General features: G+C 37.9%; 1 protein-coding gene across 6 annotated transcripts in view; it reads right to left on the bottom strand.

Annotated features, from left to right (window-relative positions):
• The window catches only part of ppfibp2a (PPFIA binding protein 2a), a 102,930-nt gene that overhangs the window by 18,800 nt on the left and 58,008 nt on the right, over positions 1-26,122 (bottom strand). For all 6 annotated transcript variants that reach the window (XM_051724733.1, XM_051724734.1, XM_051724735.1 and 3 more), the window contains 10 exons: positions 23,174-23,329; positions 20,800-20,892; positions 18,681-18,792; positions 12,691-12,752; positions 9,278-9,353; positions 5,314-5,408; positions 5,138-5,208; positions 5,002-5,041; positions 4,633-4,674; positions 890-1,061 (listed from right to left, as the gene is read on the bottom strand). In XM_051724733.1, coding sequence (XP_051580693.1) covers positions 890-1,061; positions 4,633-4,674; positions 5,002-5,041; positions 5,138-5,208; positions 5,314-5,408; positions 9,278-9,353; positions 12,691-12,752; positions 18,681-18,792; positions 20,800-20,892; positions 23,174-23,329 — 919 coding nt within the window. The remainder of the gene's footprint in view (positions 1-889; positions 1,062-4,632; positions 4,675-5,001; positions 5,042-5,137; positions 5,209-5,313; positions 5,409-9,277; positions 9,354-12,690; positions 12,753-18,680; positions 18,793-20,799; positions 20,893-23,173; positions 23,330-26,122) is intronic.

Below are 26,122 nucleotides of genomic sequence, written 5' to 3'. Positions count from 1 at the left end.
GAAAGAGAGAGATGAAGAGAAATATGGGGAGCTCTTAATGAGACAGTTGACAGAATACTTTTGTAAAGCTGACATATCTTGCAGTGTGACATGCTGTTACATCTAAAACTACTTTAAACACCATTTTGTTGTTTAAGACATCACGGCACAATATGTCTGGAGAATGTGTGTTAACAATTATGACGAGCCATTGATTGTGCTTTTTGATTGTGCCTCTATTAAATTGTTGGAAAAAAAATGCTTAGCGTGTATAGAAAAAAATAATGCAATTACACTTTATATTTCAAGTCATTCAGGTCATTATTTCAAGGCTTGACTTTTATTTAACAAAGAACCCTCTGTGAGTGCAGCTTTTTGGTCTTCGGCCCTTCATTACCTTATTTTTTGAGCTTTTGTGTAAATGAACTGAAAAAATATGCACTCTAAAGATAGAGAACTGCAGCAGGTTCTCATGGGTCAGTCTAAAGTTGAGGGCCCCTGTCTGCCCGCCCTGTGAAGCCCATGTGGGCATCTGGCAGTGGTTATGCTCCCTTTAGTCATGCTGTAGTAACTGGGTGGGTCCTGAACAGGTGGAGCCCATATGATGGTCGCTCTGGCCCCTTCTGGAGGCCCTTTCATTAGAGCCCATCAAAGGGGCGGAGAGATGAAAAGAGGTTTTGAGGGATTCTAGAAGTGGTTTTCCACAGAACAGGGGTGGAGGAGAGACTAGAAATATGCATTCAAAACATTTCACCAGGGAAGGGATGTCGAGACCTAAAATGGAAGTTTTTGAGCTTCTGCATTGGACTTTATGTTGATAGTCAAAAGTCTGGCTATGCAAAACTACCTATTCTTTAAACCTCAACACCATCATCAACAGGAAATACTATTATTATTGCAAGAAAAATACCTCTAATAGGTGTAACAACATCAGCAGTTCTTTCTTGATTGAACAAGATATCTTTATCATCCTTCGTCTCTGGAGTTCTCTGGTCGGATGTGTCACTCGTCTTACTGTCTCTCTTCTCTGGGGAACTCAACACTGCTGGAAAAATCTGATGTCTGTTATCAGCTGGTTGAGTCTATAAGAGGGTGAAAAGTGAAGTGAAAATGTAATCCAGGGCACTACAAACATATTTAATTCATCTTCAATAGCCAAAAGTACAGAGCCCCTTAGAGGAATATGTTTAACTAGAAAAAAAAGTTTGTCAAGACAAACTTTAACGTTGGTTTGAGAAAGCCTAGCCTGAAAGTTTGAAGTAGTTGTAAAAGCTTGAAGGTTTTAAGTTTAAAGTAGTTACAAGTTTAAGTAGTAGTTTTAAAAGTTCAAAGTTTAAAGATTATAAGACCATTCAGTGTATCAGACAGATTGATAGACAGATAGCTCATATGGTTGCTAGGCAATTACCAAGGTGATACTTAACATGGCTACTTGCCATCCTGAGTGAAATAAGACAACCCGGAAGTCTCTATGATGTTCTGGTGCAGAGATATGTGATTTGTTACTTGGTTGCTACGTTAACCCCATCTGGTTGCTAGGCAGTTACCTGGGTGATACTTATCAAGGCTACTTGCCATCCTGAGTGAAATAAGTCAACCCGGAAGTCTCTACGATGTTCTGGTGCAGAGATATGTGATTTGTTACTTGGTTGCTAGGGTAACCCCATCTGGTTGCTGAGCAGTTACCAGGATAATACTTGTCAAGGCTCCTTGCCATCCTGAGTGAAATAAGTCAACCTGGAAGTCTCTACGACATTCTGATCCTGAGATACCCATATAAGCCTTTTTAAATTGATGTCAGTGGGGTTTGGTTGCTAGGGTGCTCTAAATGGTTGCTAGGGCGTGGCTAAGTAGTTTACATGATGATACTTGAAGACTGATTGCTCACCCAATTCAAACAAGCCAACTCTCATGTCTGTAGGACATTCTGATCTGAAGATATTCATCTAAGCCATTTTGAATGGCAGTCAATGGGTTTTGGTTGCTAGGGTGCACTAAATGGTTGCTAGGTTGTATGCAGTTGCTAGGGTGTTAAAGTGATGGAGTGAAAGAAAGAATAAAAAGAGTGGAGTGATGGAAAGATAGAGGAGAGAGTGACAGATAGAAAGTATGTGTGGTAGAGTGATAGTAAGTAGATTGAATCCTCTAAAGGAGTTGTTACAGGGAAAAGTTTTCACACCTTGAATGGGAGTCAATTTAAAATCAGTCCTGTTCGGAAGTCTGATATGGGAATACTGGAAGTCCGATCAGTTAGAAAAGAGATAGCAACCCGAGTCAGACCAGTCTGAAAGTCTGTGGTGAGTTTAGTGTTTGTAGCTTGAAAGCTCTAGGAGGAGATACTGTTTAAATTTTGGCTCAGAAGAAGAAGAAGAAGAGTAAGCTTAAATAGTAGATCAGTATATTGGCTTTGACAAGCAAACATAATAAGTATGTGAGATTACAATAGTGATGCTTTGCAAGCACCACTAATAATAAGTTTAAATAGAATATCAGTATGTTGGCTTTCTCAAGCCAACATAATAATACTGTACGTTTTGAGTTCCCTTGCAAAAGTTTGCGTTCCCTCGTTATAAGTTTTGCGTTCCCTCACAATAAGTTTTGTTCCCTCGCAAGACATTTTGCATTCCTCATAATAAGTTTTGCTTTCCCTTGCAATAGTTTGTGTTCCCTCTCAATAAGCTTTGCATTTCCTCACAATACGTTTTGCGTTCCCTTGCAATATTTTGCGTTCCTTCGCAATAGTTTGCCTTCCCTCGCAAAAAGTTTTGTGTTCCCTCACAATATTTTGCATTCCCTCGCAATAAGTTTTGCATTCCCTTGCAATATTTTGCATTCCTTCGCAATAGTTTGCCTTCCCTCGCAAAAAGTTTTGTGCTCCCTTGCAATATGTTTGTATTCCCTCACAATATTTTGTTCTTCCCTCGCAATATCTGTGGACCCTCTGAATAAGTTATGTTTCCTCACAATAAGTATTGCATTCGCTCACAATAAGTTTTGCTTTTCTTTGCAATATTTTTTGCAGTCCCTCGCAATATGTTTTTAGTTCCCTCGCAATATTTTGTGTTCCCTCCCAATATTTGTGTTCCCACGGAATAAGATTTGTGTTCCCTCACAATAGTTTGCCTTCCCTCGCAAAACGTTTTGTGCACCCTTGCAGTATGTTTTGCGTTCCCTCACAATATTTTGCATTCCTTCGCAATAGTTTGCCTTCCCTCGCAACGAGTTTTGCATTCCCTTGCAATATTTTGTATTCCTTCGTAATAGTTTGCCTTCCCTCGAAAAAAGTTTTGTGCTCCCTTGCAATATGTTTTGTGTTCCCTCGCAATATTTTGTGTTCCCTCGCAATATTTGTGTTCCCAAGGAATACGTTTTGTTTTCACTACAATATGTTTTGTGTTCCCTCACAATATTTTGCATTCCCTCGCAATAAGCTTTGCATTCCCTTGCAATATTTTGTGTTACTTCGCTATAGTTTGCCTTCCCTCGTTTTGTGCTCCCTTGCAATATGTTTTGCGTTCCATCACAATATTTTGTGTTCCCTCGAAATATTTGTGGACCCTCTGAATAAGTTATGTTTCCTCGCAATAAGTTTTGCATTCGCTCACTATAAGTTTTGCTTTTCTTTGCAATACATTTTGCGTTCCCTCGCAATATATTTTGCATTCCTTCACAATAGGTTTTGCGTGCCCTCGCAATATTTGTGTTCACTCGGAATAAGTTTAAAGTTCCCTCGAAATATGGTTTGCGTTCCCTCACAATATTTTGCAGTCCCTCGCAATAAGTTTTGCATTCCTTTGCAATATTTTGCATTTCTTCACAATAAGTTTTGCATTCCCTCACAATAGTTTGCGTTCCCTCACAAGTTTTGCATTCCTTCACAATATGTTTTGCGTTCCCTCGCAATATTTTTTGCATTGCCTCACAATACATTTTGCGTTCCCTCACAATACATTTTGCCTTCCTTTGCAATATTTTTTGCATTCCTTCACAATAGGTTTTGCATTCCCTCACAATATTTTGCATTCTCTAGCAAAAAGTTTTGCATTCCCTCGCAATAGTTAGTGTATCCTCACAATATGTTTTGTATTCCCTTCGCAATATGTTTTTGGTTCTCACAATATTTTTTGTGTTCCCTTGGTTTTGCATCCCCTGTCAATAGTTTGTGTTCCCTTGCAATAAGTTTTGCATTCCCTCACAATACCTTTATCTATCCTTTATTAAAATTAACCATAGTGTTACTTTAGTGAAACCATGTGGGGGGGGGGGGGGTTGTAGAATGATTATGATTTTTATTACCATATTTTTTTTTTCTGTGCTATCACTATGGTTTTGCCACAAATATCATGGTTAAAATTTGTTTGCTGTAGTAAAACCATGGCTAATTTTGTGGTTATGGTTTTACTACAAATGCCATAGCTGAACTGTAGTTACTGTAGTAAAACCATGTTTAATTTTTGTAAGGGAGATGAGATAAAGGTATAGCTAGGGAATGCAAAGCTATTTCCGAAAATAAATTCCCTACCTGTCCTCTAAGAGGGCTCCTCTTAAAGGCTCAGCAGTATTAACATTAACAAGTTTACAATTTAACTAGAAGATTAAGATTAAATATTAAGATAAAAGATAAAGAACTGGTTTAAATGATGATTTCTGTACCTCCTCTGTCAGAACAGGTTGTACTAGTTTCTCATTCGCTGCCTGTTGGACAAACAGAGGCAATCACTGTATAATCAAGAATGGACAGAGCCTGGGCATGAGAATGTAATTTTAGGAATTTTGATGTGTGTAAAGTACGTATACACAATCAAGAACCAAATGAATATTCTAAATAAACAATAAATAAACATCAGTTAATTTCTAAGTTATTTGGTAACTGTAAACAGCCTACAGTCAGATGGCTTCCTCTTCAAGTTCTATTGTTGTTTAACACATTATTACAGTAGAAAATCAGATCTTTGAATGATCACAAACCTCACGTCTAAATAAAATGATCAAAGTATTCCTTGAACGGGTATTTGGTCAAACCTTTTGAGCTGAGCCTTTCAAGTTCTCCATACTGATGGACCTGTGGAAAATAACATCAAATATTTACTGATACATGTATGTGACACACCATTTTCCTGTCTAAAATGATGGGAATAAGATGGAGAGATGCTGTTACCCAGAGTTCTGTGCATTATTCTGTGAATGAACTGAGGACACCAGAAGAGGAGATAAACTACTGAATGTCATCTATATCACAGATTAAAGAAATAAACACCATAAACTTAACGTCACTGAGAAAGACTACATTTAAAGGAGATTTATTACAAAGGTCACTCAAACATGCACACACACCTCAGGATGAGCTTTATGTCTTAAAGTCTTCATCTTTACAATTCCATTCTGCTTCCCCTCATCACTGCTGATCTGAACAGATTTGTCTGCAGACACTGTGGAAAATGACATCAGATCAGTATCATTTGTTATACAATATTATAGCAAATGATATTGGTCCACTCATTGCCATGTTGCTGTGTTGGGCTTAATAGGCTGTTTAAACAAAAAGAAACATTTGATAGGGCCACAGAGCCACATTGTTGCACTTTTACGGGAAATCAACCTACGAATGGCTTATTATAGTTGAATCTGCATATTAAGCTGGGATACGAGAACGAATTTTAACATTGTAAAAATTACACACATCAGCTTTAACTACCTTGCATTTTCTGAGTGATCATTCAGAACATATTCATGAAGCGTTCTTTGAACTGGTTCATGGAATAGCTGAAAATTTCCAAAAGAGGCCAAAGCAGGAGCAAAGTAGCATACCCAGACAAGCAGAGTGATACTGTACAAAACAGTTTTGCCATGTCTGTTTATTATAAGCGACTTTGGGCTTGTGTTTTCATAAATGCTTATAAATATGGGCAATCGTGGCTCCCAGAGCACAAAACACTGACTCACCACTAATTGCAGCTGTCAAATATTCCCACCTACTGTTCAAGCCACGCTCGACATCAGTGGTGTCAAACACACAACCAGTGGAAGAGTCCAGTATTTGGCACTCGCGGTCTTGCATATGCGGTATCCATGCTTGTCATCAGAAACTTAATCTGATAGTGACACTGTCACAGCCATGGCAATAATGGCAACATGTTGCTTGTGTTCATGGCATTCTAAACTAAAGTGTAAGAGCAGTGCAAATTTGTAAGAGCAGCAACTGTAGATGTATGTATTTTCATGTATCCCTGTAATATTAAAGATTTTAGCCAGCAGGTGGTGACAAAAGACAATTTTTATGTGTTATGAGCCAGTTTAATTGACGTTCGTTAAGTCAGCGCTGTCAGTCAGCGAATAGCTTCTTTGGAATAATCATTTGTCGCCCACGATTGTGTTTTAAAGGTAAAATCATTGCCGATACAGTCACACAGGGCGGCATTGTACATGATTACATGATCAAGTTTATTATTCAACTTAATTGCATTATACAGTAGCCTACAATAGTGTGAGTGTAGTTCACAATAGTGTGGAACATTGTTGCTTTTTGTCACATTGTATTGTGCACGCTGCAGCAGAGCAAACCGAGACAATGAGCCCCGCGACGCGTGTAAATAACAAACTTGAGATTTGTTCTCCTTGCTCCGATTTATTTCAAAATATTTGTTATTTTATTTTCATCACGTTTGCTGCTGTGCTGTGATAGTGTGTGTGTATGTGTGTGTATGTGTGGTGTGGTGTGGTGTGGGGTGGGGGTGGGGGGGGTCTAAGTTCTGAATAAACTTACTACATAATGTTAGCATCCTTGTACAGATGAAAATAAGTGGTATAATTAGCTCGAACAGCAGAATGACGCAAAACAAAAAAAAACACAAAAAAAAAAATACGAGGCAGAAGATTCAATCTGGTTCTAAAACAACACAATCAACGCAAATTAACCCTTGTGTGTCAATTTAAAAAAAAGTTACTCGGAGGTCCTTCGTGGACAAAAATGTTCACATCAAAAAACTGCCATAATAATATTATTAAATAATCTTAGTTTCCAGTTAATGTTTTTTGAACCAACATCAGTCCAGATCATATTTTAAGCCTTTAAATGCTAGTTTGTTTATATAATGCCACAAAAAAAAAAATATATATATATATATATATATTTTCCATATACTAAATGCTAAGGGTAAATTTTGGGGTGGATTACCACAGTCTGGCATATGTCAATGATTAGCAACAACATTGATTTTGATGCATTATTATTTTATGTGCAGTGTCAGATAAAAAAAAAATAAAAATAAAAAAAAACACTCAGTAAATATTAAAAATGTAAATTTTGAAGCCAGGGCTCTGGAATGAAAGCATAATATCACAGAATTCATGGTTTTATGCTTTAATGGCACTGCGATCAAATATTGCAGTTTTAATGGGTTTCAATGGGGACATTTTTGTCCTGAAGGTCCTGAGTGTAACTATTTTGTGTACACAGTGTATTATAGATGTATTATAGGAACTGAGGTTGAAATATCAAAATTCCACCAAAAAATACACACCTTTGGCAGAATGTATGCCATTGGTATTAACACAGCCAAAATGATCGAAAAAACAAAAATAAAAAATGTCCCGAATGTCACACAAGGGTTTATACAGCATTATCAGTTTGAGCTATTAGGCAACGACAGTAACGAGCATCTTTATGTTCAAACTTTCTTTTATTCGGTGTGAAATAGTGCACATTATCAAGCAATGTTAATGCCATGTTAACTTGTGCTTCACGTTCATAATATGATGATCTTGTCAGATTATGACATTGTATGAAATCTGAACGTCTTTTTCTCATTGAAACACTGCTCCCAAATATTATGCGACATTATAAAATCAATCATTAATTGAATGAACAACAAACTGCCAGAAATATTAAAGCCCTACTGAGTTTGTTTGTTATTAGTGTAAATATATTTTTTCAATGTATGTTGCAAATAATCTGTCATGTTCTTGCCTGGCAACATGTGAGTCCCAACTGCACCTTTTTCAGCACAGACAAAAGATTTAAACACCTCCTCTCCCCATCGAGTTAACGTGTGAATCATTGAAGCTCTGGGTGTTTAAAGCGTATGTCTGTTAAGAGGGTTCTAAATGCACAAGTGGGCTTTTTGTGACAGTCCTTAGTTTTTCCTCATTTTTTTATTTATTTTTTTTTATTTACTTTTTAATTGAACTGTTGTGTAAAAGCAATCTAAAACTAGCAGTCATGTCTGTGATTACCTGTTACCGAATCACAGCCGTGTTGATATAGGGCCATACAGCACTCTTGCTCATGTGATATTGCTTTTACAATGTTCAGTTTCAGTTTATTACAGCGAATGAGTAAAGAGCAGTAAGTGTGTGTTCCTTTTTGTTACCCCAGTATTCATCATTAAAGCAGCATGAAGATGATTCGGGAGTTTATTGACTCAAGAAGTACAGTACATGTACTGCATCCGCTCTCTATGGGTATAACAAGGATTAACACAATAAAAATTATTCTGCCGGCATAAGGGGATGCTTAGTCCAAATGGGCACATGACTTAAAATGAGTTTAACACCCCTAGTTCAACGTTAGTTTGTTTTCCTAATGATGCTTAAACAGTGTGCGCGCATGAGAGCGATTTATTCTTTATTTCAGTTGTAAATGTAAAATATTTTTGGGGACATATTTAAATATTAAGGGTATAGTTATTTAAAGACATTATTTATATACTATTTAAAATGATTGTTATTGAAAAAAAAATACTGGGGTTGTTTATTTTTGCTTGAGTTGGTGAGGCAAGTTGCATATTTTGGGCTTGTTTTTTCCAGATCAGGGGCCTGTACCATGAAGCCGGTTTAGGTGGCTAGCCAGGTAAGTTTTAGTTTAGTTTACGTCAACCCTGGGTTTACGTACCATGAAAGTGGGTCGGCCTTTAGTGGTGTTCATCACCATAGTAATTTACGCTCCACAGCTAACCTGCTCTGTAGCAGGTTTTGTATTGGGTGACAGATCGCTACTAGATATTGAATCAATCACCTGTGAGTAAAGTGACATCTGTGAAGCAATGAAGTCACTCCTCTGTCTCTTAAAATGCACTTTGCAGAAAAATCCACAAAATAAACTCTTATTGTAATTTATCTGACAAAGCCTGAGTTGACAAAGAGCATGGTACCAATTAAGCCTGATTGGATTGGTTTGGTTTTGTCAAGTGAAGCTTCCCAGTGCTGTTATACTAAATATCAACACTCTTGGCTGATTATGCAATCAGATTCAAAGATCAGAACTAAATGCTGTATAAATAAAAATGTTAGAAGCATTCACCTTGAACTAAAGTCATGATGTCACTGATCTGTCTGCACTGGCTGAGGAGAAGAGTAAGTTCTTCTATCCGACGATCCTGAAACAAAACCAGTACTTGCAATTACTGTAGCAGTTATTCAACAACCCGTAAAATTATTTAGTTAATCATTTTTAAATAAATTACATTATTGCTGAGCCTCATATCTTTGAGGGAAGAAAGCATGATGACAGACACTGGGTCTGTTCTGTGTACACTGTAAAAAAAAAAATTGTCAGGTAACCTAAAAAATTTGCTTCATGAGGTAACATCTAAATTAACTGGTTTTATTCAAACCAGAAATGTTATTTAATCTGACTAAATCGACCTGACAAATAAGGTTACACCAACAAAATTAGTTTCTGAAGGTTTGATCAAGTAGAATTAGAGCACGGGTCAGTCTATGCTGCGTATATTTACAGTAAGTGCCTAAAGAGTGTGGAACAGAGCAGAGGAAACTGTTTCTGGCTTCAGTTTCGCACACATTCTACAAACTCAAGTGTATAAACACAGAGCAGTGTGAGGAACAAAAGACCCAGTGTGCTCAAAATTACTCCTGCTCGCTTGGTGGACTTTATGGGCAGTGAGAAGAGAATATTTTGATAATGTTTTTATCAGTGGCCATAACAATCATATATTTTAGTATCCATATATATATATATATATATATATATATCACACACACACACACACACAGGCAAGAAAAAGTATGTGAACCCTTTGGAATTAGCTGGTTTTCTGCATTAAATGTAATCTCATCTTCATCAAAGTTACAAGTATAGACAAACACAAGTTAACAATTATAATCTTTCATGTCTTTATTGTACACATCCCATTAAACATTCACAGTGTTGTGGAAAAAATAAGTGAACCCTTGGATTTAATATCCAGTTGATCCTCCTTTGGCAGCAATAACCTCAACCAAGCTGCGGATTAGACCTGCACAACATTCAGAAGGAATTTTGGACCATTCTTCCTTACAGAACTGCTTCAGTTCAGCCATATTCTTAGGATGTCAGGTGTGACCAGCTCTCTTGAGGTCATTCCACAGCATCTCTGTTGGTTTAAGGTCTGGGCTCTGACTGCGCCACTTCAAAAGGTGGATTTTCTTTTTTTTTTAAGCCATTCTGTAGTGGATTTACACTGATGTTTAGAGTCATTGTTCTGCTGCATCACCCAACTTCTACTGAGCTTCAGCTAGCGCACAGCCACCCTGACATTATCCTGTAGGATAACTTGGGAATTCATGTTTCCCTCGATGATGGCAAGCGGTCCCGGCCCTGAAGCAGTAAAGCATCCCCAAATCATGATGCTCCCTCCACCGTACTTCACCGTTGGGATGTTTTCATGTTGGTATGAGGTGCCATTTTTACGCCACACATAGTGCTGCACGTTCTTCCCAAACAATTCAACCTTAGTTTCATCAGTCCACAAAACATTTTCCCAGTAGCGCTGTGGAGAGTCAAGGTGGTCTTTGGCAAACTTCAGGTGTGCAGCAATGTTTTTGTTGGAAAGCAGTGGCTTCCTTCATGGTGTCCTGCCATGGACACCAAGCCTGTTAAATTTTTTCTGTATAGTTGACTCATGAACAGAGATGTTAACCAGTTCCAGTGATTCCTTCAAGTCTTTAGCTGTCACTCTAGGGTTCCTTTTCCCTCATTGATTATTATGTGGTGTGCCCTTTGAGTCATCTTGGCTGGACGGCCACTTCTAGAAAGAGTAGCCACAGTACTAAATTGTCTCCATTTATAGACTGTTTGTCTAACTGTGGACAGATGAATATTTAAGCTCTCCAAGGTGACTTTGTAACCCTTTCCAGCTTTAGGCAAAGCAACAATTCTTGATCGTAGGTCTTCTGAGATCTCTTTTTTGCAAGGCATGATCCATGTTAGCAAATGCTTCTTGTGAAAAGCAAACTCAAAATGTTTGAGTATCAAAGTAGCTCTAGCCCACACCTCCAATCTCATTTCATTCATTGCATGCCAGGTTTGTCAACTCCTGACTCTAATTAGCTTTTGTTGACGTCATTAGCCTAGGGGTTCACATACTTTTTCCAAACTACACTGTGAATGTTTGAATGATGCATTCAGTATGTACAAGAACAATACAATGATTTGTGTGTTATTAGTTAAAAAAGATTGTGTTCGTTCATTATTGTAACTTAGATGAAGATCAAAAGAGATTAAGACAAAGTTAAACATAAATGCAGGTAATTCCAAAGGGTTCACATACTTTTTCTTGACACTGTATATCAGATAGATAGATAGATAGATAGATAGATAGATAGATATACAGTATACAGTATATATATATATATATATTAGTGCTGTCAGTCGATTAACATTTTTAATCATGATTAATCGCATAATTTTTTTGTAGTTAATCGCGATTAATCGCTGATTTTGCAAGTGCTGAAATTTGACACTATTTATACTTCTTTTCTTGTCAAAATGTAGTTATTTCCATCTTAGGAAAGAAAACAAAACAATATGTAGCAATATAATGCTTTATTAACATTTTCCAAACAAAGCCTTTCACAATTTTAAAACCAGATCTTCTTAATTTGGCCAGAAAACATTGTTTTTGCTTTTAAACTCTTTTTTTTTTCCTGTAGAAATGATATAAACTCAATATAAACATAGAAATGCACTAAGATATCACCAATTGAAGTAACATTAAACGTTTCCCAAAGTCTAAGTGGGAGTTTGATTATTTGAAAGAAGTAGTCTCCACATAGGTTTCATTTTCAGTGTAATGGGCATTAAATCTCTTAAACTCATCCTCCACAATATTAATCTGCCGATAGACTGTGGCTGTCTGCTTTCCTACAGCAACCGTGAAGCTGCATTCATGATTCACATCAGAGTGTCGAGTGCCACTTTGAACTCACCATGTGCCTTACATAGAAATCAAGTATTTTTCAGCCTAACACAAGTCTCCTCTGAGAGATTATTTTATTTAAAGAGAAAACAACCTCCACGGATCTATCATAGGAGAGAGTATAACAGTACTGCCCATAGAATGTCTATGGGACCGCCGCATTATGCTTTATTGGGTTAAGCTTGTAGGCTCTCTTGGTAGAAGGGCTCTGGCGCTGTGGTGTGTGCGTTAGTGTAATGACTCCAGGTGGACACATTACAAAGGTTCCGCCCTTCACACCAGTGTTTATGTTGTATTAATGGTAAATGCGTTAATCGCGATTAAGAAAAATTAAGGCGTTACATTTTTTTAATTAATCGCATGTGTTAACACGTTAATTCTGACAGCTCTAATATATATATATATATATATATATATATATATATATATATATATATATATATATATATTGTAAAAGTTTTAGATTATGGCAAATTGTGAGAATTTTACATTAAAATTAAAAAATAACTTTATTTACCTTTTCATCATTGGTTGCAATCAGTGACTCTATCCCTGTCTTTAATCTCTGGAGCTCCTGATCTGTTGACAGACAGAAATGACAAAATCATCTGTAAATACAGTTAAATACAATGATTGACAAAGAGTTGGCACTCACAAGAACATGTCATATTTGATTTATATATGTTGTTGTTTTCACATAAATGGGGAAAAACTGGTGTTACGGAAATCTCTTTGTTACGGATGTGACAGTTGCAAAAGCAGCACTTACATGATGAGGGAAAACCATCCAAAACGCTTTGAAACCTGCAGACTTTGAACTCTGAGACAGCAGTATGATATACATCAAGTCTGTATGATAAACTGAAATAAGACTGAAATCGCCATATGGCCTTGCATGATAATTAAACCACAAAAGGCTGCATTAAAAAAAATATATAGTCTGCTTTCACCGCTTCAGTCAGCGCTGCATGAGTGAGTTGCACCCTCTAGCGGGTGTGTGCAGTGCAGCAATATGAGATGATGTTTATCATATTACAATTAAAATCACAAAGTTTTTAAAAATGATCCCTTCCCAAATATTGGCTATATATGCAGAAAGTTTGAGGCATGTCACAGATCAAAGCAACAGTTGATTTATCAGAATCATGGTAAAAGAACGAGCGGTAGATGTTTGATTCTCTTATTGATATAACAATATTCATACATTTTGACATGAAGGGTTCATACCTGTCACGTCTGTAACGCATTATTATGGGTGTTTAAAGTAAAGAAGGGAGATCATTTGTTCATCATATTAACATCAATTTAAGTTAGCTTTGTAAAGAAAGTATCAACTTATTTGAATCAATATTGTTTAAGTGATACAAACTTAACCTCTAAAATTTTACAGACGTGAAACAGCACTGAAATGCAGTGACATCATGAATGTGACTCTTATTTTAAAAAGAAGTGCTGTTTTGATAAAGTAAGTGTAATTCATTTTAAGACATTCTCTTGTCTTTCTGGAAAATTATTATTGTTAACATAAAGTGAAAATAAAGAGTCCTTTGACCCCTCTTTTGCGACCATAAAATATTTTTTTATAATACGAGATGGATAAACAATGTAATTTTATTCAAAAATAATATCATCATTATTAATTTATTAAAAAATAATTATAGCACTATGATAAAGTCATATATACGTACGTATATACGCCTCTACGTGCACTGATGAGCCAAAACATTATGACCACTCACAGGTGAAGTGAATAACATTGATCAGCTCCTAACAAGTCCACATGTCAAGGTCTGGGTAGATTAGATGGTAAGCAAACAATCAGTTCTCGTAGTCAACATGTTGAATGCAGGAGAAATGGGCAGGAGTAAAGACCTGAGCGATTTTGACAAGGCCAAATTGTTGTGGCCAGATGACTGAGTCAGAAGCATCTCTGAAATGGCAAGGCTATTGGGATGCTCCCAGTCAGCAGTGGTGAGTACCTACTGACAGTGGTCCAAAGAGGGACAAACCACAAACCAGCAACAGGGTGTTGGTGTAACGTGTGCTGGCAGTGACAGGCAGACGAAGACGATAATGATGTGAAGAACCCAAGTGCAGTTTATTCATAAACGTGAACAAGAACAAAACATAAACATGAGCTAGACTTGACTTGACATGACATGGAACGACATTACACCAACATTACCTGACAAAGGACAATGGCAAACATGAGGGTTTATATACATGGACAAGGGTAACAAGACAACAAATGAACATACAGAACTATAAACAAGATAACAAGACTAATAAACCAAGAACCAATGACAAACTAGAACTGATAACGAGTTAACAAGACAATAAACCAATGAAAACAAGACACATGTACATGGAGGGAAACAGGATATCACATGACCAGGAAACACATGACTATAAAACAGGAACTACATTTAAAAAAAAAAAAGACACGAAAACCAGAACAACGCACATATACGTGACATATCCCCCCGACAAGGGGCGGCTCCCGACGCCCAAACAAAACACATAGGGTCCTTGAGGCATGGCCTAGCGAGATAGGGTGCGGGGCGTGGCCTGGCGAGACAGGGCGTGGAGCATGGCCTGGCGAAAACAGAATGTGGAACATGAGACCAGGGCAGAGCCAGTGGAAGGTGGAGCCATGAGAGGCTCGAGGGGTGGAGTCATGGAAGGTGGAGCCGTGAGAGGCTCGAGGGGCGAAACTGGAGAACTGGGAACTCGGAGAGTAGCCAAAGGCTAGAAGGGCCAGGGTGGAACCGGAGGCTCGGAGGACCAAGGCATGGCCACTTGATGTGGTAACATGGCATGACAAGGTAGGAATGGCAACATGGCATAACGTGGCCGCTCAGGCTTGCAACGCTGGCTCTGGGATGGACGCAGCTTGCAGCACTGACTCTGGGACAGACGAGGCTTGCAAAGCTGGCTCTGGAAAGGACGAGGCTTACAAAGCTGGCTCTGGGACAGACGAGGCTTGCAACGCTGGCTCTGGGACGGATGAGGTTTGCAACACTGGCTCTGGGATGGACGAGGCTTTCAACGCTGGCTCGTTGGCCGTGGCAGGCATGGGCGCTGGCTCGTTGGCCTTGGCAGGCGCGGGCACTGGCTCATTGGCCATGGCAGGCGTGGAGCACAGGCGGGCCTGGACAGTGGAGCAGAGGCGGGCCTGGACCGTGGAGCAGAGGCAGGCCTGAACCGAGGAGCAGAGGCGGGCCTGGACCAGTGGAGCAGAGGCGGGCCTGGACCGTGGAGCAGAGGCGGGCCTGGTCCGTGGAGCAGAGGCGGGCCTGTGACATGGCATGGAGCAGACTGAAGTTTGGCTGTGACAGGGCATGGAGCAGACTGAGGCTGCCTGTGACATGGCATGGAGCAGACTGAGGTGTGGCTTTGACATGGCATGGAGCAGAATGAGGCGTGGCTGTGACATGGCATGGAGCAGACTGAGGCGTGGCTGTGACATGGCATGGAGCAGGCTGAGGCGTGGCTGTGACATGGCATGGAGCAGACTCAGGCGTGGCTGTGACATGGCATGAAGCAGGCTGAGGCATGGCTGTGACATGGCATGGAGCAGACTCAGGCGTGGCTGTGACATGGCATGGAGTAGACTCAGGGTCCGGGGCAGAAGATGGCGCAAGCTCGGCAACCATGACGTGGGACCCTGGCTCGGCGACCATGACGTGGGACCCTGGCTCGGTGACCATGACGTGGGACCCTGGCTCAGCGGCCATGATGGGGAACTCTGGCTCGGCGGCCATGACGGGGGACCCTGGCTCAGCGACCATGACGTGGGACCCTGGCTCGGCGACCATGACGTGGGACCCTGGCTCGGTGGCCATGACGGGGAACTCTGGCTCAGCAACCATTGTAGGAGTGCATAGTTCCTCATCAGCCTCTCTTTCAGTGAAAGAAGAACCACTCATCCGCAGGGCGAAGTTGATGTATTGCACCAGACTGAAAGTACTCCGACCGCCAGGCATCAGAGAGAACACCAGCTTATTCAAGCCTGCCCGGAAGAAGTGTTTGAGGGTGATCCCATTAAACCCAACCTGGTTGGCCAAAGCATAGATGTCTTCTACGTATTCCTCCAGGGGCGTGGCTGTCTGACATAGGCGCATGAGCTGAACTGCTGGGTCTATAGTGTGGGTCAGGTATTCTGTAACGTGTGCTGGCAATGACAGGCAGACGAAGACGATGATGATGTGAAGAACCCAAGAGCAGTTTATTCATAAACGTGAACAAGAACAAAACTTGAACTAGACTTGACTTGACTTGATTAGACTTGACTTGACCTGGAACGACATTACACCAACATTACATGACAAAGGACAATGGCAAATATGAGGGTTTAAATACATGCACATGGGTAACAAGACAACCAATGAACAGACAGAACTATAAACAAGATATCAAGACTAACAAACCAAGAACCAATGACAAACTAGAACTGATAACGAGTTAACAAGACAATAAACCATTGAAAACAAGACACATGAACATGGAGGGGAACAGGATATCATATGACCAGGAAACACATGACTATAAAACAGGAACTAAATTTCCAAAATAAAAGACACGAAAACCAGAATAAAACACATAAAATTGACAGTTGGGTGCCCAAGGCTCATCAATGCGCGAGGGCAACAAAGGCTATCCTATCTGGTCAGAACCAACAGGAGGTCTACTGTGGCACAAGTCACAGAAATTTTTATGATGGTATCAGCCCTGCTGGCAAACTTTACTGGGACTGTACTGTATTATTACACCACTCTAATCCACGCACCTGAAACAGCTCTTTAAAATTTAGAAAGTGTAATAGGAAAGCTAAGTGTCACCACCACAAGACATTCACATGAGTTGAATGTCACATTAAACACTGAGACAAACATTAGTGGAAAGCAGAAATTAATTTTACATGCACAGATGCGATTTGCATTTATCTTTGTAATAGTTTGTGTTGTTTAAACATAAAAAGCTTAAATTTAGTGTTGAGTTTCCTCCTGTATATCTCCTCTAATACAGGGAAAGAGAACTACTTTTACTGGTACTGTTACTACTACAACACAAATGCCAACCATTCACAGAATCCAACTGCCATCAAAACTAGTGATTGACCGTATGAGTGATCACTGGTCAGTGCTGATACAATATCTAGAAAGCAGGGTAGCTGATGGCAAGTCTAATGCTGATAGAATTTAAAGGTGCAAACAGAAGCTAAATTGTTTGCTAATTGCTAAACTTTTAAATCGAAAAAACAAAAAAATGCTAATAGAAGAATAGTATTTTTGAATATATATATATATTTAAAGTGATGTACTGTACATTCACATGAGATGAAGACTGTAATAATATCAGTCTTAGAGAAAAAGCTTTTTTTATTCTACATGGGGATGAGATCAGCCATCTTGGCTTTAAAAAAAAGTTCTAAGCTATAAACCAAACAACCAGCTCCGAGTTGAATCACAACATTACAAACTTTGATATGCAAAGAAGTAAAGGTACAAGACTGTGTTCTTACCGACTTTAATGACGAAATGGACTACGATAAAGCATTGCGAATGACGCAATCAAATTAAGTATAGAAACCATACGTTTTAAGTTTATTGCAAAATATATAGATATACAAATATGGAAGTAGTTTGAAAGTGTAGGGAGACTCAATTGCATCATTCACAGTGTGTCATTGGAGTAGGCGGTCACTGCTGGGTTCATTGGCTGCAACTTCTCTGATTGGTCGATTGTTTTTCTAACCAGATTAAGGGTAATGTAGTTCTTCACCAGGAATTTCACTATTAAAAATGATTTAAACATAATGAAGTTGGACTAACGCGGACTGATTACTTGAACCGAGGCATATACCATTAATGAACAACCTTGGAGCTCATGGTAGGTCTGTCTTTAAAACTTTAAAAGTTATCGTTAAAAATCAATTTGCCTTTGGAGAAAATGTATGCGACTTTTACTTCCAGAACCTGACTGTTGCGCTCCATTACTCGCTTTACCTTGTAATCGGCCACTTTCACTTAAATCAGTCATGGTTGACTGCAAATAAAGCACTTTTACAATTACATTGGTAACTGAGAACTTTTTGTGTGATGCAGCATCTATACCGCTAGATGTCAGCGCAACATAAACAAATTTTAATAAGTAAACCTAAAGACAGCAAATGAGTAAGAGACAAATCTGATGAAATTAAATAAACAACTGTTTTACTTATTATATTTACTGATTTGTTTTATTATTATTATTCGCAAAAAAAAAAAAAAAAAGAAAAAAAGATAAAGGAAAAAAAGAAAATGAAAACAGCATTATCCATTGATTCATAGCAGAGTTTAGAACTGACACTGAAGGATAAATAGCACTGATCGGTCACATACGGGTCTGTCACTAGTTCACACACATCAGTTTTAGACTTGCCAATTAAAATCATAAAGAGCTGAACTGCTGGTAAAATTAGTCTTGGATGAGTAAATGCGCTGTGATGTGAGAGTGTAACTGTACCTCTCTCTGTACTGTCCACAGACACTGGAGCTCTGCAGAGCAGCTGAGCCTGAAGATTTTCTATCTCAGCGTTCTTAGAGCTCAACAACTGCTGTAAACTCATGATCTCTGTCTGTGTGTGAGAGAGACAGACAGAAGAACCTTTTCTGTCATTATGATATGATAAAGGGGTCATTACTACTCTGCACAATAATAAGCACAATAATAAACTATCACATAGGAGCACTGACATACTAAGGTAGTAAAAAATCAACAAGTGAAGGAATTAAATTGATTAACTTTATAAATTAAAGTTAAGATTTTGTGACTTGAATATTTAAAGGTGCACTCAGTAACTTTTTTCTTTGAGTCATCTTGGACCTACAGTGACATCTAGTGGCTTGGATGCAGCATCATTTAAAGTCAATAGTTTTCAATTTCATTAAGTATTCACAGTCAGTCATGATTACTTTAATCAATGATTGAAAGTGTCAAATAACAGGATGGTTACTGAGATTAAGTGAGTAGTATTCGGCTGGTCATGTGATTCTATCATGTGCGGACCCTCTCCATGTAGAATAAAACAGCTTTTATAAGGTTACTGATATGACTGGAGTCTTATTTTAATGTGAGTGCTCATGATTTCCTATATACACTACTGTTACTGTTCAAAAGTTTTGAAACACTTACTCATTCTTAATTATTATTATTTTATTTTTTATTTTTTTTTTTTTTTCACCTTTTAGAATAACATAAATGGAACTATGGGAATTATGTTGTGACTACAAAAAATCCAAAATAAATAAAAACCTCAAAGTAGTCACCATTTGCCTCGAATTTGCAGACAACATTTAACATTTTTAACATCAAACATTGAAGCATACGCCTTCAGATCATGAGAAACATTTCTGTCAAGTGTTTCAAAACATTTGACCGGTAGTATATATTGCAAAATTACAATTCATTTCTTTAGTAGGTAAATTTTTTAAATGAAGAAAAAGTTACTGAGTGCACCTTTAAAGTATGTGTTTGAAATAAAAGAGTTTTATGTACTATGTAGTCAAACTCCAACATTCACAACTCAAAAATCCCTCCCTAATCCACCCAGAACATTTACTGAAACTAAGCTGCAAAAACGTGCATTCACAAATATTAGCACATTAATGTATGACTACCCATGTTTAAATATCAGTGCCCACTCAGTGTTTAGTGATGTTCAGTAATATACTGTAGCTTTAAATGAGGAACAGACTGAAATGTAGGTCCTTATTCACTGATAACCTTCCCCACCGCTGAAGCTCTGGAATCTTACTCATGTATATTCAAATACACCATGTGAAGACATCTATTGTATGGCTTCAGAAGACTTTGAATATTTTGCATGAGTCAGTATGGATTATGCTAATGACACTTGGTTCTATGGTTCTATAGACACTTATGTGACAGTCGGAAGTGGTGGCAAAAAGACCAGTGTCACACTGGCGCGAATAGTAAAGCAAACCTATAGTTAGCTGACCAACAGTCCTCAAAAAGTTAACTGTTATCTTTAAATGTCGTGCTGCGCTGTTGGCTGTAAAACAAATCACAATGGCAAAAACCGAGGGCTTCACTTTCATCAGATTCCGTCAACAGAGCTGACTGGAGAAAGGAAATCATTTCCAACTCAAAGTTTGCAGTGAACATTTTGTTACAGGTATGTTATTAACTCATATCATTTTAATAATAGTATAGCTAAGGATATTTTTGTATTTATGGTGGCATTGTGTTGTACTTTTGTTTAATCGATGATTATAACTAGCTGTTTTACTGACAATACTGGGTCCAAACATAGCTAGCTTTGAACCTGAAGGCTAATTTTATTCTATATTATCTTTTAGCGATATTTAGAGAAGCTAGCTAGCGTTAACTCTCTAATCTGTCAAATCTAACACAACAGTTTGCTGGCTTTCTGCCACCACTTACTGCGCACATGCTGCAATGTTTGTAAACAACGGGTTTGGTCTATACTGTCCTTTTATGAGTTTGACAGCCCCTGGTCACTGTATGCTTTTGTGTATGAAAATAAGCAGCATGAACATTCCTCGAAATTTCAAAGAGGATCATACTGAAAGTGTGTTATGAAGCGTTTGTATGTCAGTACCTGTGTGACCTTGAGTTTCTCTTCATACTGCATCTTCTCATGTTCCAGCTGTTCAACTCGATTCTTCAGCATCTTAAGTTTGTGGAGCAGGTTCTGTAGAAACACACACTTTAAAGCCACTATCATACAATAAATAAATAAATAAATAAATAAATTTGCAGTTTCAAATAACTGTTTATTAATTATAGAGTAAATATTTTAAAGGGCTTTATAATGTAAATCATCTCTATTTTTCCCCCACTAAAAACCCTAACTACCCTTACAAAAATGTACAATGTAACAATGTTTCTACCAAAATACTACACTTACTTCAGCAACGTTTTTATAAAGTGTACAACTGTAAAATTACACTAAGTGAAAATGGGATCTCCTTCAAACACTTTAAAAAGATTTCAGTTTTTCTATCATTTTATTTATTTATTTATTTATTAACCAAGGTATTTTTTGTAAGGGCAATAAGAAAGATCAGCAAGAATAATATTTGTTTTTATATAATATAAACTATTTTATATATTATTAAAAAAATTCTAACATGACACCAATTTATTTATGCAAATTAAACAACCACAGACCAAAATGAGATTATTTGAAAATATTTACACTACCAGTCAAATGTTTAAAACACTTAAATTTGTTTCTCAAGATCTTGAAAACTTTTACGTGTAGCATTAACCCTTGTGCTTCAATCTAAAAAAGTTATTCAGAGGTCCTTAAAGGACAAGAATGTCCGTGTCAAAAAACTGCCATAATAATATTATGTTAAAATTATTTTCCACTTTCAGTTAGTTCATTGTTTTTAACCAACATCAGTCCTGATCATAACTACCAAATATTCATTCATTTTCAGGATTTTAACCCTTTAAATGCCAGTTTGTTTACATAATGCCGCTGTTGTTTTTTACACACACACACACATTTCTCAAAACACACTCTGACATCCATACCAACACACCCACATAATTTTTGCTGCATCATTTATTCAATTGGCCTGCAGTGCTCTATAATACAGCAAACATAAAATAGGAAAAAAGCATGTATTTGCTCCATAGGCTAAACATGAAAAAAAATGCCGCCATTTGGTGGAAAATATTAAAAATGTAAATTTTGAAGCCAGGGCTCTGGAATGAAAGCATAGTATCATAGAATTCATGATTTTATGCTTTTAAGGGCACTGAGATCAAATATTGCTATTTTAATGGGTTTCAATGGGGACATTTTTGTCCTGAAGGTCCTGAGTGTAACTATTTTGTGTACACAGTGTATTATAGATGTATTATAGGAACTGAGGTTGAAATATCAAAATTCCCCCCAAAATACACACCTTTGGCAGAATTTATGCTGTTGGCATTAACACAGCCAAAATGATTGAAAAAACAAAAATAAAAAAGACAAAAATGTCCCGAATGTCACACAAGGGTTAAGACTGATTTTTACTGGAATTACTGGAAGAGCCAAAACTGTTATTTTTTTTCTGTATCATTCTGGCCATATATACAGTATGTAGTGTAGTTTAATTTCTTTACATTTCTTGGTCATTACATAATTCCTCTAATTACATGTGTGTTATCTCATAGTTTTGATGACTTTACTATTATTCTAAAATGTGGAAATTAATTATGATAATATTTAGTAGGTTTGTACAAAGTAATGTAGCAAAACCATTCAAATTATGATTACTGGATTTTTTTTTTATTTTTTTTTTATGGGGGGGCACCATTCAGAGTAAAATCTAGAGACTGTTGTGTGTGAAAATTCCAGGAGATCAGCAGTTACAGAAATACTCAAACCAGCCTGTCTGGCACCAACAATCATGCCACGGTCTAAATCGCTGAGATCACATTTTTTCCCCATTCTGATGGATGATGTGAACAATAACTGAAGCTCCTGACCTGTATCTGCATGATTTTATGCACTGCTGCCACACGATTGGCTGATTAGATATTAGCATGAATTAGGTGAACAGGTAGTAGGAAGTAGGTGTGCAGGTGTTCCTAATAAAGTGCTAAGTACGTGTATAAGTTCAATAGTCAATGAACTAATACATTTGATAATAGGGCAATGTCATGTGTCACGGCATTAACCAATAAAATTTGAGAGGTGCAACCTGAAATTGATGCAACTTGCAAGAAATTAAAGTTGGCACTAAAACAAATAGCTTTGAGCAGTAATAATGTTTACTTAGGAATAACGCTATGATAAAACACCATCCCTGCTCTATAACGCATTTGAAATGTTTGGCCTAACCAATAATTCATAAGCATGGACAACGATCAAAGACTGCAGATTTAAACCTGTGAGATTCATGTGGTGCCAGCCTTTCTGCTCCACAGTGGTATTGTTTGAGTGAATCTAAACCTCCAGATTTCGGACCCACCGCTGGCTTTGGGTCAGTCAGAACAGCTTGCGTTGGCTCATGGGCAAAACCCTCTTCTGGGTCCATCTCTGCTGGCTTCTCAGGGCTCTTAGTAGAGATCTGCTGTCGAATCCTGCACATCTGCTCCTGCAGCTCACTAATCAGGTTTACTACACTCTGTCAGAGAGGAGAAGCACAGATACAGGACAGATGAAAGGAAGGGAAGAGAAAGCGGAAAGAATAGATTAAGGAAAGCAGACATGTATATGGCTTGTTCCCCTTCCTATGCGTTACTTGAATAGTTTGTATTTATTTATTTATTTATTTTTGCTAGATGTCCCAATATAGTGCATTTAAAAGTAAAAATCCCATTCATTTTATTCATAGAGAAATTTATTTTTAAAAATAACAGATTATCCTTTCTAGACCTACCATGAACTGTGAGGTTGTTAAGGTTGTTAATAATATATGCTTCTGTAGAATCAGTGTGATTTCACCCTTATTTTTTACAGTTTTCTCAATCGCTTTGGCTCATTTTTTTAAACAGTCTTAATATTCTCTAAACTGTAAGTGCAATTGTTACAACTGTTTTATGGGACATCACTCTATTCAGTGGCGGTTCTAGCTTTTATGGCGCCCTGGGTGAAACCCGCTTCAACACGCTCCCAAAGTGGTTGACCGGGTATGGGGGGGCGCCCCCTGCAAGATGCCGCCCTGGGCAACTGCACATGTCGCCCATGCCTAAATCCACTACTTACTCTATTGCAAAATATAATAACTCACCCAAAACATTTAATTCATGCTTCAAAACCTAGTTATTGTGTCAGTAAATTGGCCAATGCCGAAAAGGTTTTTTTTGTCATCGTGTGGGCCGTACTGGTCAAAATGTTTAGATGTTTTTTCACCATGGCAGTCAACCCTGGAAATGTTTGTTATATACAAATTTCATTTTTGTTCTACTTTTTTATTGACACTGACTGCTTACTGTACTATACAAGAATGTCAATTTTGTCTAGCTGAATACTAACGCAACCATGAAAAAACATTCCATGTCATAGATATTTATGGAATATACATGTATATCTGACAGATTTTGATAATTAAATGGATCATTTTGCATGTGATGGCTCACACAATGAAAGAATGTTTAGAAGTTGTGAAGATTTTGACAATTTCACTGAGATTCAGCTCATCAGTTTTGATCAGCAAGCCATGTGCATTTAGTTATTGTGCAAATTGTAGACAATCGTACTTACTCTTTTGCACACATGTGCCAAAACATGTACACTTTGCTTAAATGAATAAGAAATTCAAATCTGGTGTGAACAAGAATCTAATTGTTCAGAGATTTGAACTTAATATTTTGAAAAAATAATTCTCATTCAAGAATTGAGCCAAAGGCGATTGAGAAAAACTGTAATATAAGAATCTGCCTGAAGAGTTCATTATTTCATAAAATAATGCTAAGTACATAGTCACATTTATCTTTTTCCAAATTTTAAATACTTGGCTTCAAAATCAAAGTTTGTAATGTTGGTTTGGTTCATTGCTTAGAACACTCTATTGAATATTTCATTCAAATTCCTATGGAGAAAAATATGAATTCGAAAAATGCGGCTACTGCTGATGTAGTGTGATGAAAAAGTGACATAAAAAATTTATTATTTAGACAGATGACAAACGTTTGGCTCTGTGTACTTTATTAATATTTTAAAACCCATACAGAAATCTGATATATGGACATATACACCAAAGAGCCAAAACATTATGACCACTCACAGGTGAAGTGAATAACATTGATCATCTCCTAACAAGGCCACATGTCAATGTCTGGGTAGATTAGATGGTAAGCAGACAATCAGTTCTTGTAGTCAACGTATTGAATGCAGGAGAAATGGGCAGGAGTAAAGACCTGAACGACTTTGACAAGGGCCAAATTGTTATGGCCAGATGACTGAGTCAGAGCATCTCTGAAATGGCAAGGCTTGTGGGGTGCTCCTGGTCAGCAGTGGTGAGTACCTACTGACAGTGGTCCGAGGAGGGACAAACCACAAACCGGCGACAGGGTGTTGGGCACCCAAGACTCATCGATGCGTGAGAACAATGAAGGCTATCCCATCTGGTCTGAACCAACAGAAGGTCTGCTGTGGCACAAGTCACCGAAAATTGTTTGGGAATGGTTTAAGGAATACAATAAAGAGTTCAAGGTGTTGCCCTGGCTTCCAAATCCCGACTGAGCATCTGTGGGATGTGCTGAACCAACAAGTCCAATCCATGGTGGCTCCACCTCGCAACTTACAGGACTTGAAGAATCTGCTGCTAATATCTTGGTGCCAGATACCACAGGACATCTTCAGGGGTCTTGTAGAGTCCATGCCTCGGCAGGTCAGCGCTGTTTTGGCCGCACGCAGAGGACCAACAGCATATTAGGCAGGAGGTCATAATGTTTTGGCTCATCAGTGTATAACATGAACAGATAGGCGTGAATATCAGTATCAGAATCAGAATCAGAATCAGCTTTATTGCCAAGTATGCTTACACATACAAGGAATTTGTCTTGGTGACAGGAGCTTCCAGTGTACAACAATACAAAAACAATACAAAAACAGCAGCAAGACATAGATAATAATAAAAAAATAAAAAATAAAACTAATTATACACATACGTACAGACACACACATACACACATACACACATACACATGGGTAGTGCAAATCTAATACAATCTGTTATGTACAGTGCAAATACAAATCTGTTATGTTAAGTGCAAATGTTGTTTTGTTTTTTTTTCAGAGGAATGGAATGGCAGAAGAGGTTGGATGTGTTGGATAAAAATAAAAAAGACTAAACTGTGTATTGCACATAGTTATTGCTCAATGGGGCAATTTAACTGTTGATGAGATGGAAAGCCTGAGGGAAAAAACTGTTCCTGTGCCTGATGGTTCTTGTGCTCAGAGCTCTGAAGTGTTG

The sequence above is a fragment of the Myxocyprinus asiaticus genome, chromosome 18, assembly GCF_019703515.2.
Source record: "Myxocyprinus asiaticus isolate MX2 ecotype Aquarium Trade chromosome 18, UBuf_Myxa_2, whole genome shotgun sequence".
NCBI classification, from domain to species: Eukaryota; Metazoa; Chordata; class Actinopteri; order Cypriniformes; family Catostomidae; genus Myxocyprinus; species Myxocyprinus asiaticus.
Note: the sequence above shows the minus strand (reverse complement) of the source record. Positions and strands in the feature narration are given on the sequence as shown.